This window comes from Phacochoerus africanus, chromosome 8 (assembly GCF_016906955.1).
Source record: "Phacochoerus africanus isolate WHEZ1 chromosome 8, ROS_Pafr_v1, whole genome shotgun sequence".
NCBI lineage: Eukaryota > Metazoa > Chordata > Mammalia > Artiodactyla > Suidae > Phacochoerus > Phacochoerus africanus.
The window spans coordinates 149,163,927-149,177,628 of NC_062551.1; the positions used below are offsets into that span (position 1 = coordinate 149,163,927).

General features: G+C 35.3%; 1 protein-coding gene across 2 annotated transcripts in view; it reads right to left on the reverse strand.

Moving 5' to 3' along the window:
• The window catches only part of ATG4C (autophagy related 4C cysteine peptidase), a 91,046-nt gene that overhangs the window by 22,516 nt on the left and 54,828 nt on the right, over positions 1–13,702 (reverse strand). The window contains exons 10-11 of one of the 2 annotated variants that reach the window (XM_047788824.1): positions 9,976–10,095; positions 6,925–8,033 (exon numbers count right to left, since the gene is read on the reverse strand). In XM_047788824.1, the coding sequence (XP_047644780.1) occupies positions 8,004–8,033; positions 9,976–10,095 (150 nt within the window). In that variant the 3' untranslated portion in view covers positions 6,925–8,003. Of the gene's footprint in view, positions 1–6,924; positions 8,034–9,975; positions 10,096–13,702 lie in introns of those variants that run through there. The other variant, XM_047788823.1, reaches the window with a different exon arrangement.

A 13,702-nucleotide genomic window follows, 5' to 3' on the forward strand; every position in this document is an offset into this window, starting at 1 on the left:
CCTCACAAAATCAAATACCTCGGAATACACCTGACCAAGGAGGTAAAGGACCTGTATGCCCAGAACTATAATACTTTAATCAAAGAAATCAAAGAAGATGTAAAGAAATGGAAAGATATTCCATGTTCCTGGATTGGGAAAATCAATATTGTAAAAATGGCCATACTACCCAAAGCAATCTACATATTCAATGCAATCCCTATCAAATTACCCAGGACATTTTTCACAGAAGTAGAACAAACAATCCAAACATTTATATGGAACAACAAAAGACCCAGAATCGCCAAAGCAATCCTGAGAAACAAAAACCAAGCAGGAGGCATAACTCTCCCAGACTTCAAGAAATACTACAAAGCCACAGTCATCAAAACAGTGTGGTACTGGTATCAAAACAGACAGACAGACCAATGGAACAGAATAGAGAACCCGGAAATAAACCCTGACACCTATGGTCAATTACTCTTTGACAAGGGAGGCAAGAACATCAAATGGGAAAAAGAAAGTCTATTCAGCAAGCATTGCTGGGAAACCTGGACAGCTGCATGCAAAGCAATGAAACTAGAACACACCCTCACACCATGCACAAAAATAAACTCAAAATGGCTGAAAGACTTAAATATAAGACAGGACACCATCAAACTCCTAGAAGAAAACACAGGCGAAACACTCTCTGACATCCACATCATGAATATTTTCTCAGGTCAGTCTCCCAAAGCAATAGAAATTAGAGCAAAAATAAACCCATGGGACCTCATCAAACTGAAAAGCTTTTGCACAGCAAAGGAAACCCAAAAGAAAACAAAAAGACAACTTACAGAATGGGAGAAAACAGTTTCAAATGATGCAACTGACAAGGGCTTAATCTCTAGAATATATAAACAACTTATACAACCCAACAGCAAAAAAACCAATCAATCAATGGAAAAAATGGGCAAAAGACCTGAATAGACTGTTCTCCAAAGAAGATATACAGATGGCCAACAAACACATGAGAAAATGCTCAACATCGCTGATTATAAGAGAAATGCAAATCAAAACTACCATGAGATATCACCTCGCACCAGTCAGAATGGCCATCATTAATAAATCCACAAATAACAAGTACTGGAGGGGCTGTGGAGAAAAGGGAACCCTCCTGCACTGTTGGTGGGAATGTTAACTGGCACAACCACTATGGAGGACAGTTTGGAGATACCTTAGAAATCTATACATAGAACTTCCATATGACCCCGCAATCCTACTCTTGGGCATCTATCCGGACAAAACTCTACTTAAAAGAGACACGTGCACCCGCATGTTCATTGCAGCCCTATTCACAATAGCCAGGACATGGAAACAACCCAAATGTCCATCAACAGATGATTGGATTAGGAAGATGTGGTATAGACACACAATGGAATACTACTCAGCCATAAAAAAGGATGACATAATGCCATTTGCAGCAACATGGATGGAACTAGAGAATCTCATACTGAGTGAAATGAGCCAGAAAGACAAAGACAAGTACCATATGATATCACTTATAACTGGAATCTAATATCCAGCACAAATGAACATCTCCTCAGAAAAGAAAATCATGGACTTGGAAAATAGACTTGTGGCTGCCTGATGGGAGGGGGAGGGAGTGGGAGGGATCGGGAGCTTGGGGTTACCAGACACAACTTAGAATAGATTTACAAGGAGATCCTGCTGAATAGCATTGAGAACTTTGTCTAGATACTCATGTTGCAACAGAAGAAAGGGTGGGGGAAAAAATGTAATTGTAATGTATACATGTAAGGATAACCTGACCCCCTTGCTGTACAGTGGGAAAATTAAAAAAATTATATAAAATTAAAAAAATAAATAAATAAATAAATATTTTTTTTAAAAAAAGACTGTTATATACATAGGATGTTATATGTAAACCTCAGAGTAACCACACACATACAAAATTACAATAAATGCACACACAAAAAAAAGAAGGGAATCTAAATACAACACTAAGGAAAACAATCAAACCACAATGGAGAAGCAAAAGAGAGGAAGAAAGGAACAGAGAGGAATTACAAAAACAGTCAGAAAACAATCAACAAAATGGCAATGTGTACATACCCATTAACAATAACTTTAAATGTATATAAGCTAATTTCTCCATCCAAAAGACAAAAGGTGGCTGAAGGGATAAGAAATAAGACCCTTCTAGATGTTGCCTACAAGACACTTACTTCAAACTTAAAGACATAGACTGAAAATGAAGAGATGGAGAAAGGCATGTCATGCAAATGGAAATAAAAAAGCTGGGGTAGCAATACTTACACAAATTAAACCTTAAAACAAAAACTATAATAAAAAACAAAGAGGGCATTATAACAATAAATGGGTGGCCCTAAAAGTGGATTCATATGTAAACATTCATGCACCCAACATAGGACCACCTAAATATATAAAACATATATTAACATAAATAAAGGAAGAAATAGTCAGCAATACAATAATAGTGGGGGATTGTCACACCCCACTTACATCTATGAGTTGATAATCCAGACAGAAAATCAATAAGGAGACATCAGCCTTAAATGACACATTAGACCAGATGGACTCAACGTACACATATACAGAGCATTCTATCCAGAAACTGCAGAATAACCCATTTTTTCTAATGTATATAAACATGCTCCAGGATAGATCATACGTTGGATCAGAAAACAAGTCTCAATAAATTTAAGAAGGTTAAAATCATACTAAGCATCTTTTCCAGCAATAGTATGAAACTAGAAATCAATTACAAAAAGAAAACGGAATACATGTACACCTAACCTATGATATTCTAAGTCAACATATATCTTCTTAAATCAGTGTTCTCATTGCCTTTGTATAAACACTTTAATCCAGAAATTAAAGTGCTGGATTGTATGGGAGCTCAATTTTTAGGCTTTTTTAGGAACTCTCCATACTATTTTCCATAGCACCTGTACCAATTTACGTTAACATCACCAGTGCACGATACTTCATTCCCTTTTCCCGGCATCCTTGCTGACCCTTGCCACTGTCTTTGTAATTTTAACCATCTAATATGTGTAAGACGGTACATTACTGTGGTTTTGATTTGCATTTCCCTGATGATTAGTGATGCTGAGTGTCTTTTCACATGTTTATTAGTCATCTGTCTGTCTTCTTCAGAAAAATGTCTATTCAGGAGTTCCCGTCGTGGTGCAGTGGTTAACGAATCTGACTAGGTACCATGAGGCTGCAGGTTCAATTCCTGGCCTTGCTCAGTGGGTTAAGGATCCAGCGTTGCCGTAAGCTGTGGTGTAAGTCACAGATGTGGCTTGGATCCTGAGCGTTGCAGTGGCTCTGGTGTAGGCTGGTGGCTGAAGCTCTGATTAGACCCCTAGACTGGGAACCTCCATATGCCACAGAAGCGGTCCTGGAAAGGTAAAAAGACAAAAAAAAAAAAAGAAAAGAAAAATGTCTGTTCAGGTCCTCTGCCCATTTTTAAGGGGGTTGTATTTTTTCACATGGAGTTATGAGTTCTTTATTTGGATATCAACCCTTTATCAGATATATCATTTGCAAATATTGTCTCCCACCCCATCAGTTTCCTTTTCATTTTGTGGATGGCTTCCTTCACTGTGCAGAAGTTTTTTAGTTTGATGTAGTCCCATTTGTTTATTTTTGCTCTTGTCACCCTTGCCTGAGGAGACGTATTCAAAAATATATTGCTAAAACTGATGGCAAGAGCTTACTGCCTATGTTTTATTCTAAGAGTTTTACCTATGTTCATCAGGGACACTGGCCTACAATTTTCATTTTTTGCGTTGCCTTTGTCAAGTTTTGGTATTAAGTCAATGCTGGCCAGTGTACCCTCCTCCTCAATTTTTTCAAATAATTTGAAAAGGATAGGTATTAACACTTTTTTAAATGTTTGATAGAATTCACCTGTTAAGTCAGCTGGAACTGGACTTTGCTGGGAGTTTTTTGATTAATGATTCAACTTCATTACGAGTAATCTATCTAGCTTTTCTATTTATTCATGATTCAGTCTTAAAAGATTGTTATGTTTCTAGAAATTTATCCATTGCTTCGAGGTTGTCTAATTTTTGACATATAATTGTTCATAGCTTTCTCTTATGATCCTTTGTATTTCTGTGGTATTGGTTGTAATTTCTCATCTTTCATTTCCATTTTTGTTTATTTGGGCTCTTTTCTGCTTGATGAGTCTAGTTAAAGGTGTGTTGATTTTGTTTATCATTTCAAAAAGTTTTCTACTACTTTTTTAGTCTCCTTCATTTATTTATGCTCTGATCCTTATTGTTTCCTTCATTTTACTAACTTTGGGCTTTATTTGTTCTTTTTTTTCCCCTACTCCTTTAAATTTAAAATTAGATTGTTTGAAATTTTTCTTGTTTCTTGAGGTAGGCCAGTATAATACAAACTTCCCTCTTAGAACTGCTGTTGCTCTATACCATAGACTTTGGAAGTTGTGTTTTCATTTTTATTTGTCTCAAGACTTCCTTTTAATTTCCTCTTTGATATGTTCACTGACTTACTGATTGTCTAGTAGTATGTTGTTTAATCTCCAAATATCTGGTATTTTCCAGGTTTTCTTTCCTTTTTTTGCATTTCTATACACTAATAATGAACTTTTATAAAGAGAAATGAAAAAAAAATCCCATTTACAACTGCATCAAAAAGAATAATATATCTAAGGAATAAATTTAACCAAGGAGGTGAAAGACCTTTAAAAATTAGAAGACATTGATGAAAGAAACCAAAGAAGACAGATAAATGGACTGGAAAAATGAATATTACTAAAATGTCCATACTACTGAAAGCAATCTGCAGAGTCGATGCAATCTCTATCAAAATACGGGTGGCATTTTTCACAGAACTGAAACAAATATTCCTAAAAAATTTATCTAACCACCAAGACCCCAAATAGCTAGAGGAATCTTGAGAATGAAGAACAAAGCTGGAGCTATCAATCTCCCTTATTTCAGGTTACACTGCAAAGCTATAGTAATCAGGGAGTTCCCTTTGTGGCTCAACAGTTAACAAACCCGACTAGGAACCATGAGGATGCGGGTTTGATCCCAGGCCTCACTCAGTGGGTTAAGGATCCAGCATTGCCGTGAGCTTGTGGTATAGGTTGCAGATGTGGCTCAGATCCTGTGTTGCTGTGGCTGTGGCACAGGCCAGCAGCTATAGCTCCAATTAGGCTCCTAGCCTGGGAAGTTCAATATGCCACAGGTGCGGCCCTAAAAATCAAGAAAAAAAAAAAAAGGTATAGTAATAAAAACAGTATGGAACTAACACAAAACCAGACATATAGACCAAAAGAACAGAATAAAGAGCCCAGAAATAAACCCACACTTGCATGGTAAATTAATCTATGACAAAGGAAGTAAGAATACACACTGAGGAAAAGATAATTTCTTCAATAAATGATGTTAGAAAGCCAGATAGCTACCCACAAAAGAATCAAACTGGGAGTTCCCATTGTGACTCAGTGGTAACAAACCAGACTAGTAACCATTCGCGTTCAACCCCTGGCCTCACTCAATGGGTTAAGGATTCGCCATTGCCATGACCTGTGGTGTAGGTCACAGAGGCAGCTTGGATCCTGCATTGCTCTGGCTGTGGGGTAGCCCTGTACTGAAGCTCCGATTGAACCCCTGGCCTGCCGCACATGCACCTGCTCCCCAAAAGAATCAAACTGGAATACTTTCTCACGCTGTACACAAAAATAAACTCAAAATGGATTAAAGAATAAAATGAAACCATACACTCCCAGAAGAAAACAGGCAGCAAGCTCCTTGACACTGGTCTTGGAAATGATTTTTTTTTAATTTGACATGTCAAGGCAACAATAGCAAAAATAAACAAGTGACACTATAACAAAAAAAGCTTCTGCCTAGCAAAGGAAACCATCAAAAAAAGAAAAGGCAATTTACTAAATGGGAGAAGATATTTGTAAATGACATAAGGGGTTAAAATCCAAAATATATAAAGGACTCATACAACTCAACATCACAATACAATCAACACACACACATACACACACATACACACACACAGACACACACAATGGAATACCACTCAGCTATTAAAAAAGAATGAAATTTTGCCATTCCCAGCAACAAGGACAGATCTGGAGGGCATTATGCTAAGTGAAATAAGTCAGACAGAGAAAGACAAATACTGTATGATATCACGAATATGTGGAATCTAAAAAATACAAGAAATTAGTGAATTTAACAAAAAAGAAGGTTCAGCTATAGAGAACAAACTAGTGGTTATAGCGGGAAGATGGAACAGGGAAGGGGCAATATAGGAGTAAGGATTAAAAAGTATAAACTATTAGGTGTACAACAAGCTACAAGGACATATTGCACAGCATGGGGAATACAGCCAATATTTTATAATGACTATAAATGTTGTATATTCTTTAAAAATTGTGAATCACTATATTGTATACCCATAATTTATATAATACTATACATAAACTATACTTTGATTTTTAAAAGTGTTTACAGATTTTTAAAATACAGTATATTAAAACTACTAATATATAAAATAAAGTCCTACCATATAGCATAGGGAACTATATTTAATATCTTGTAATAATCTTTAATGAAAAAGAATATGGAAAAAATTCATATACGTGTATGTGTTATTTTTATATAAGTGAATTATCTTGTTGTATACCGGAAACTAACACTGTAAATCAATTATACATCAAATAATAAGTAATTTTTTAAAATATAAAAGGTACTAGTATTCAGCAGTTTAAAAGAATAATCTAGACCAACAGAACAGATGCAATCTCTAAATCACTAACAAATGAAAAGGCAAATTGTATAAAAATGTATATTTTTATAGAAACACACAATGAAAAGTTTAAGAACATACAAAGCAGTATATACATTGTTTCTGGACATATCAAGCATAATATACACTAATTTAGGATAGTGGTTACCACTGAGAAGGAAATACGGGAATATGATTGGGGAAGGAAAATGTGCTTTGATTACACATATGGGGGATTTTTTTCCTCATGCTTAATGGTAGCACATGGTATTTATTACATTACCCTCTATATCTCTGTATGCTTGAAATTTTTAAAAACTACTTTAATACAATCAACACATTGCTAAAGTACAAACTTCTTCAGCCTGGCATTCAAGACTCTCCACAATATTATTCTAACCTCCTTTGCCAGCCTCATCCTTCACCGTTTCCTATAGCAGCATTTCCCAAGCCCTGGACATTCATAGGCCTCCTTCCTTATTTTCACTATATGTGCCAGCCCTATTAAGATGAACGAATATTTTTCTTTTCATAATTTCAACTCAAATAGCCCCTGTACAGGTCCTTGATAAGAAGGAAATCCTATGCTCAATAAGCCGACTATACTTTTCCAGTATGAATATAAATATATAAGTATTCAAATATTTGTCGTAGATTCACCTAAAGACATCAAATATCTCACTTTGGGCTGCACTGTCTTATACCTGTGGTTCTCAAATTTGGTGATCAAGACTACTTGGGAGGTTTGTTAGAAACGGTGGCTCCCAGGCCATACCTCTACGGATTCTAACTCGGGCACTCAAAGGACAGAAGCCCTATCCCACGTGTATCCATGGCATCTAACAGACTGGACTATTTGCCATTCTCTACACAAGCTCTACATTTTTCTTTTCCAACATCTTTCCTCTTGTTATTTCCTCTGCTTGAAGTACCCTTCCTTCTTCCTGAGCCAATAGAAATTAAGCCTACAATTTAGGGCCCCTGTTAAATATCACTATCACAATAAAGAACTGACTTAGACGTGCCATCTCTCTCATTTTAACACTCTTCCTTCCGCCATCAATTTATTTCTCTTTCTGTACGTATACTTATCATATCCAACGTAATACATATGTACTTGTCTTATTCCACCTCCTGAACTGTAAATGCTACTTGAGGGCAAAAGCAGGGATCATGGCTTAGTCATTTTATGCTTTCAACATGATAGTTGTTCAGACACTTGTGGGACTGAGCTCGGCTACCTGTGGAATTAATTTAACAATTTTGATTAACATTTTAAAAATCATGTGGCATAAACACTGGAATATTCATTCACATAGCATTACAAAGTAAACATGAGAATGTAAACTACCTGGCCTCATTTTTAAAATGAGAAAACTGAAAATATATCCTACATAGAAACAGGTATTTTAAGACATTTTAATTTTCAAAGAAAAAAGCTAACAGTTTAACTAAAAATGCAAAATTCAATTTTTAAGAAGGAAAACTGCTTAACTTACAATATTCAAAGCAAAAGTAAATGATCAAGTTATTAATTGACAAAGTGAGTTTTTTACATTGCTGCAAAAAGCTATTAACTTAAGAACATTAAGCAAAATTGAAGCAAAGTTAATTGACTCCAGCAAAATTCTCAGTACTTCCAAATGATATTTCAATATGGTTTCTCTTTGCTTTAATATTGCATATTACTTGGATACATCAAAAGCAATAATTCCTAAGTATTCTTCCAGTGTAAAAACTATAACTATTAGTATAAAAACCACAAAAACTATTTGTTTTTAAACAGAAAATATTGATATGCAACTCATTTACAAATACTGTTTTTTTCAACTTGGTAATCATAATTTGGCTTGTTTCCATTCCAGGAGTAGACTACTTTACTACTTTAAATACACTACTTCAACTCAGATATAAAATATACTAATGAAAACAGAAAGGAGACTTTTTAATGGAAAATGTTCACCAACATTATTCAGTATCATCTGTATTTGAATATTTTATCAAATGCATCACACTTTATAAAGACAGAATTGTCAAACTAAGATATACAAAAGTATATACTAATTTCAAGTAATAAAAGAGGTGGAAAATGGGGAAAACATATTTTCTTATGTTCGCTTGGCCTTTCAAGTTGGAAAGGAGAAGGAAAAGACGACAACTGTGAGAAATGAGGAATAAGAAAAGGTTCTCACATATCTCATTTTCTCCTCTCCTCATTCATTTTTCTGTCATGTTCCTGTTAAATTTCTTCTTTTACATGGCAGGTCAAGTAAACTAAACCTAGCTTAAACTAAACTTTGTATTTAACTTTTTCATCCTATTTTTACATTGTAAAAATATAATTTCAAATCATTATGTTCATTTTTCTAAATAAAATTAACTGAAAGTAAAGCAGTAATAAGGTATACTATTATAGCTGAGCTCAAGAATTCCCCAAAATGATTCTAATATTGGTTTTACTTACCATAAATGATAACCTACAACTATGGATACTAATAAGAGAGACATCCAATTATGCTTACTTCCTAAATAAGTAATCTTTTTGATTTTCTAAAGCAATAAATATAGACAGACCTTAAGGCCCCATAAATGTTTCAGCAGTACTCAAGGACCAGAAAAATGCAGAAGTTTAAAGGTAATAACAGGAGTTAAATAAACCTATTTCAAAGATCCTATAAGTAGAATAGATCAGATTAAACAAGCTTATTGGAAAGTAACAACACAGCTCATTTGATAAAGCAGTTCTAAGAAATCCAAAAATACCATTTCTCTTAAAAAAAAAAATCAAAGAAGCACTTGGACTAATAAGAAATAATGCACAATTTAGCTTGATCAAATAATTCATTAATTTTTTTCTACCCCCAAGGTATTACCCTTTTAAAATCCTCTTCAAATAAAATACAACCTAATTGCTTGCACATGGCTGCAGTTTGAAGGGATTTTTATTTCAACAGTGCCACCTAGTGGAGCAAACAATACTTTCAACTGTTTCATTAGACCCAAAGGTTAGGAATCCCCAAATAGTTGTATGCTCTGGTTCACAATATTCCTAATAATACTAACATTCAATGGGAAATTTTATAAAAGTATCATAATTTATAGATTTTTTGTATTCTTATATACTAACTCTAATAAAAACTAAATCATTTACAAATATTATTATAATATTTAAAATAAAAATACCTTAGTGATTTCTTCAGAAGCTCGTTTGAAGTCCTGAACATTTCGACAGTAAAATCCTATTGTACAGCTAGGATCCATTTTTCGAAATGACATCTTTTTGGGAGAAGGGCAGTGGAATGTCTGTAATTTTAAAAGTTATTTAGGATTTAGTTTTGTTTGATGGATTTAAGAATACACAAAAATATTACTTAATTTAAAATTTGCTATCCAGCTTTTCTCCAAATTATAAACATGCTTTGCAATGGTGTTTTAGTCTATCCTGTGCAGATAATCCCTCCCAGTCTCCAAAGCTGTAAAACATGGGTCAGCCCTGTGCATATTCAATTCACCAAATTGCCACCTTATGCAATATTAGTGCCATTCTGCAAAAGAAAGGAAGTGTGTCAAAAGGGATAGACATTTCTAACACTTGCAGAAGGGAAGAAAAATGTATCTCTGAGAAGCTATGAATAAGCTAGTACAAGGTTTAGAATCAAGTTAACTATTTCCACGAAAGTGCAATTAAGTTTGGTTAGGGTTTTTTAATATTTATAAACCTTTTTGAATAAGAAAACAAAGACTTTGTAAACAAACATGCAGGTTCATGAAAATGTTCCATAATGATATGAAAAGAGGTCAACTTGAGAGTTTCAGCAACTGACACAATTAGCACATAACTACATGAGCTTTACCTCAAGTCCTTGTTTAATCCCATACAGGACACAGGTGAAAGCTGTGTCCCTGACCTCCCCCTTCTCAGTCCTCCTGTCCCCCAGTTCACCTTTTTTAAGTGGTCACAGTGCCAAAGATATAAATGGGGTGGGAAGACTGCTCTAGACTCTCCACTCTTGCAAATAGGCTGTGGCTATTAGTAGAGTCTGGTATCTTCGGAAAAAGCACAAGTAGGAAAAGGGCAGAATATAAAGCTAATCATTCCAATCTTTTTTTCCCCCCTTCACCCTCTTATACCACATTCTGGTATAAGAGTTTTGCTTTTTTTTTAACTGCGTGGATGTTCATACCAAATCCTTTTTTGTATGTATAAAAAATTACATAAAAAAGAAGTCCAGGAGTTCCCGTCGTGGCTCAGTGGTTAAAGAATTCGACTAGGAACCATGAGGTTTCAGGTTCGATTCCTGGCCTTGCTCAGTGAGTTAAGGATCTAGCGTTGCTGTGAGCTGTGGTGTAGGTCGCAGATGTGGCTCGGACCCCGCATTGCTGTACTCTGGCGTAGGCCAGCGGCTACAGCTCCGATTAGACCCCTAGCCTGGGAACCTCCATATGCCATGGGAGTGGCCCTAGAAAAGGCAAAAAGACAAAAAAAAAGTCCATAAATATATATTCATATTTTCTTATACTTGCATAAGCCTATATATATATATATACACACACACAAAAACTAACAAGTTGAGAGGAGAGTGAGAAAACTGGGAAGGTGGAGAAAGATATGGAAAATTCTTTTTGTATATTTTATACTTTTAAATTAGGAATAAGCTCAAGAAATAATCTAGGCTGGATTTGGACTCATAAACTTAAAATTTCCCTACATTTAATGCCTAAAATGAAGGAATTTCAACTTGAAACTATTAAAATGCAGAAAAACACAGGCTTTCATAATTATGTTCATGGTAAATTGATCAAAATCACTCTTTTCTCTCCCCCTACATCCTAGTGATGCAACTAATATCCATCCCATAGCACCAGAGGATATATAAAATGAATACACTCAAGCTGGTTTCTTTTCCTTACAGGTAGTTCAGTCACATATTAGATTCAAATCCAAAATCATACTAGTAAACACAGACCAAACGTGTTTTCAAAACTATGACTTCTACAAAGTATTTAGCTAATGTTTACTTTACAGTGAGACACAATCTAACTGAACTAGAACGTCCAGAGTTCTAGTCAACACAAATATTGTCTTCATTGGACTTTTTTCTAACAGCGTTTCACCTGTTTTATTTATAAAGAGAGATTAAAAACATCTGGAAAGGTGGGAGTTCCTGTTGTGGCTCAGCAGCAATGAAACTGACTAGTATCCATGAGGATGCAGGTTCGATCCCTGGCCTCACTCAGTGGGTTAAGGATCCAGTTGATGTTGCCATGAGCAGTGGTGTAGGTCATGCGTTGCTGTGGCTGTGGCATAGGTCAGCAGCTGCAGCTTTGATTCAAGATTCGACCCCTAGCCTGGGAACATCCATATGCTGCATGTGCAGCCCTAAAAAGCAAAAACAAACAAACAAAAACATCTGGAGAGACAAGAGATAGATAAACTTGCTACTTAACAATATATAGGATTAGAGTTCCCTCTGTGGTGCAATGAGATCGGCAGCCTCTTGGGAGCACTGGGATGCAGGTTCAACCCCCTGCCCAGCACAGTGGGTTAAGGAACTTTAAAATATTTTCCCAAGTTGCACTATGTTCACTTAGTGATAATTCTCTGAGCTTGTATTTCTTTTTTAATATTTAAAATTCTGACGACTGGTCATAGTAGCAGCTTCTACTTCACAAACACAGATGTGTTTGTGAGTATTCACTAGATATACTTCTGTGACAAAAAAATACGTTTCTGAAAAAAAACTGGCCTGAGTGAGTCAATTCCCACTTATTCCATTTTTAAATATGATATTTATTTAATGCCTCAACAAACACTTCTTAGGCACCTTCTAAATGCTAGGTACTGTTCTAGGCTTATTATTTGGAATACTGGAGTCTGTTATCTCAACATACAAATAACACTGAAACAAATACTTTGGGTACAGCTGTTATTTTGGTGATTTTGATAAAGCTTCCTAAGATAATTAATTAGAGGACACACCCGCTCCTAAAAAGCACCTCCTACTAACTGCAGTTCACGTGTGTAATTCATAAAGGGTACATCCTTCACTGATGAGTTCACTCATCTATCTAATCACATCACACGATCCGAATAGCTCTCATGCCACTATTTTCTGAATTTATTAGGATAGAGCAAAACAGTCACACAGTGTGAACCTCCTCAAACCTGAAACTTGGAATTGGGGGCCCAGGAATCAGAAGAGATGAACACATCTCTTAAATCAGGCTTTTCTTACCTTATTAATAGAATATTAATATTAAAGTAATACAATATCCCCTTCATAATGGAATAGAATCAGTATTTGTAAAGAGAATCAGTCATTCTGAAAGTGCATGATAAATAACATGAAGCAATAGTCTCTGGTTTAAGAAATCTGCACTTATTAAATACATACACACACAAACATGCATGTATACACACATATACATTAAAAATCGGTATAATAAATTGTATATCCACTAGTTCTCTCATCCCAACAACTGAAACTCTGCCTTGTCCTAACCACTGACAATGGGAACCCACAGTTCATTTTAAAGCTCATTTTAAAGCTCATTTTAAACCCACTTTTCTTGGTATCTAGATATATAAGAAATAAATACTTCTGTGCCTTTAAGAAGTTACCCAATTTCACCAAAATTTACCTTACGAATTCTCTTAAAATCAATTCTTCTTTTCCATTCTCACCTCCACCACCCCACTTTAAGCTTTTACTGACACACTTGTGAAGTGGTGCCAACAGCCTCCTAGTGAGGAGCTGTAAACCTTCCTAACATCGATGGTAGAGACACCACCAGGATATTCACTGACCAGGTATCTTTGCAGAGGTCCCTCAAAATACCAGATGAATAGTCTCCTTCTAGTGACCAAAATAACCAACACTAATAATCTTCTAATTTGCCTATTTTAGAT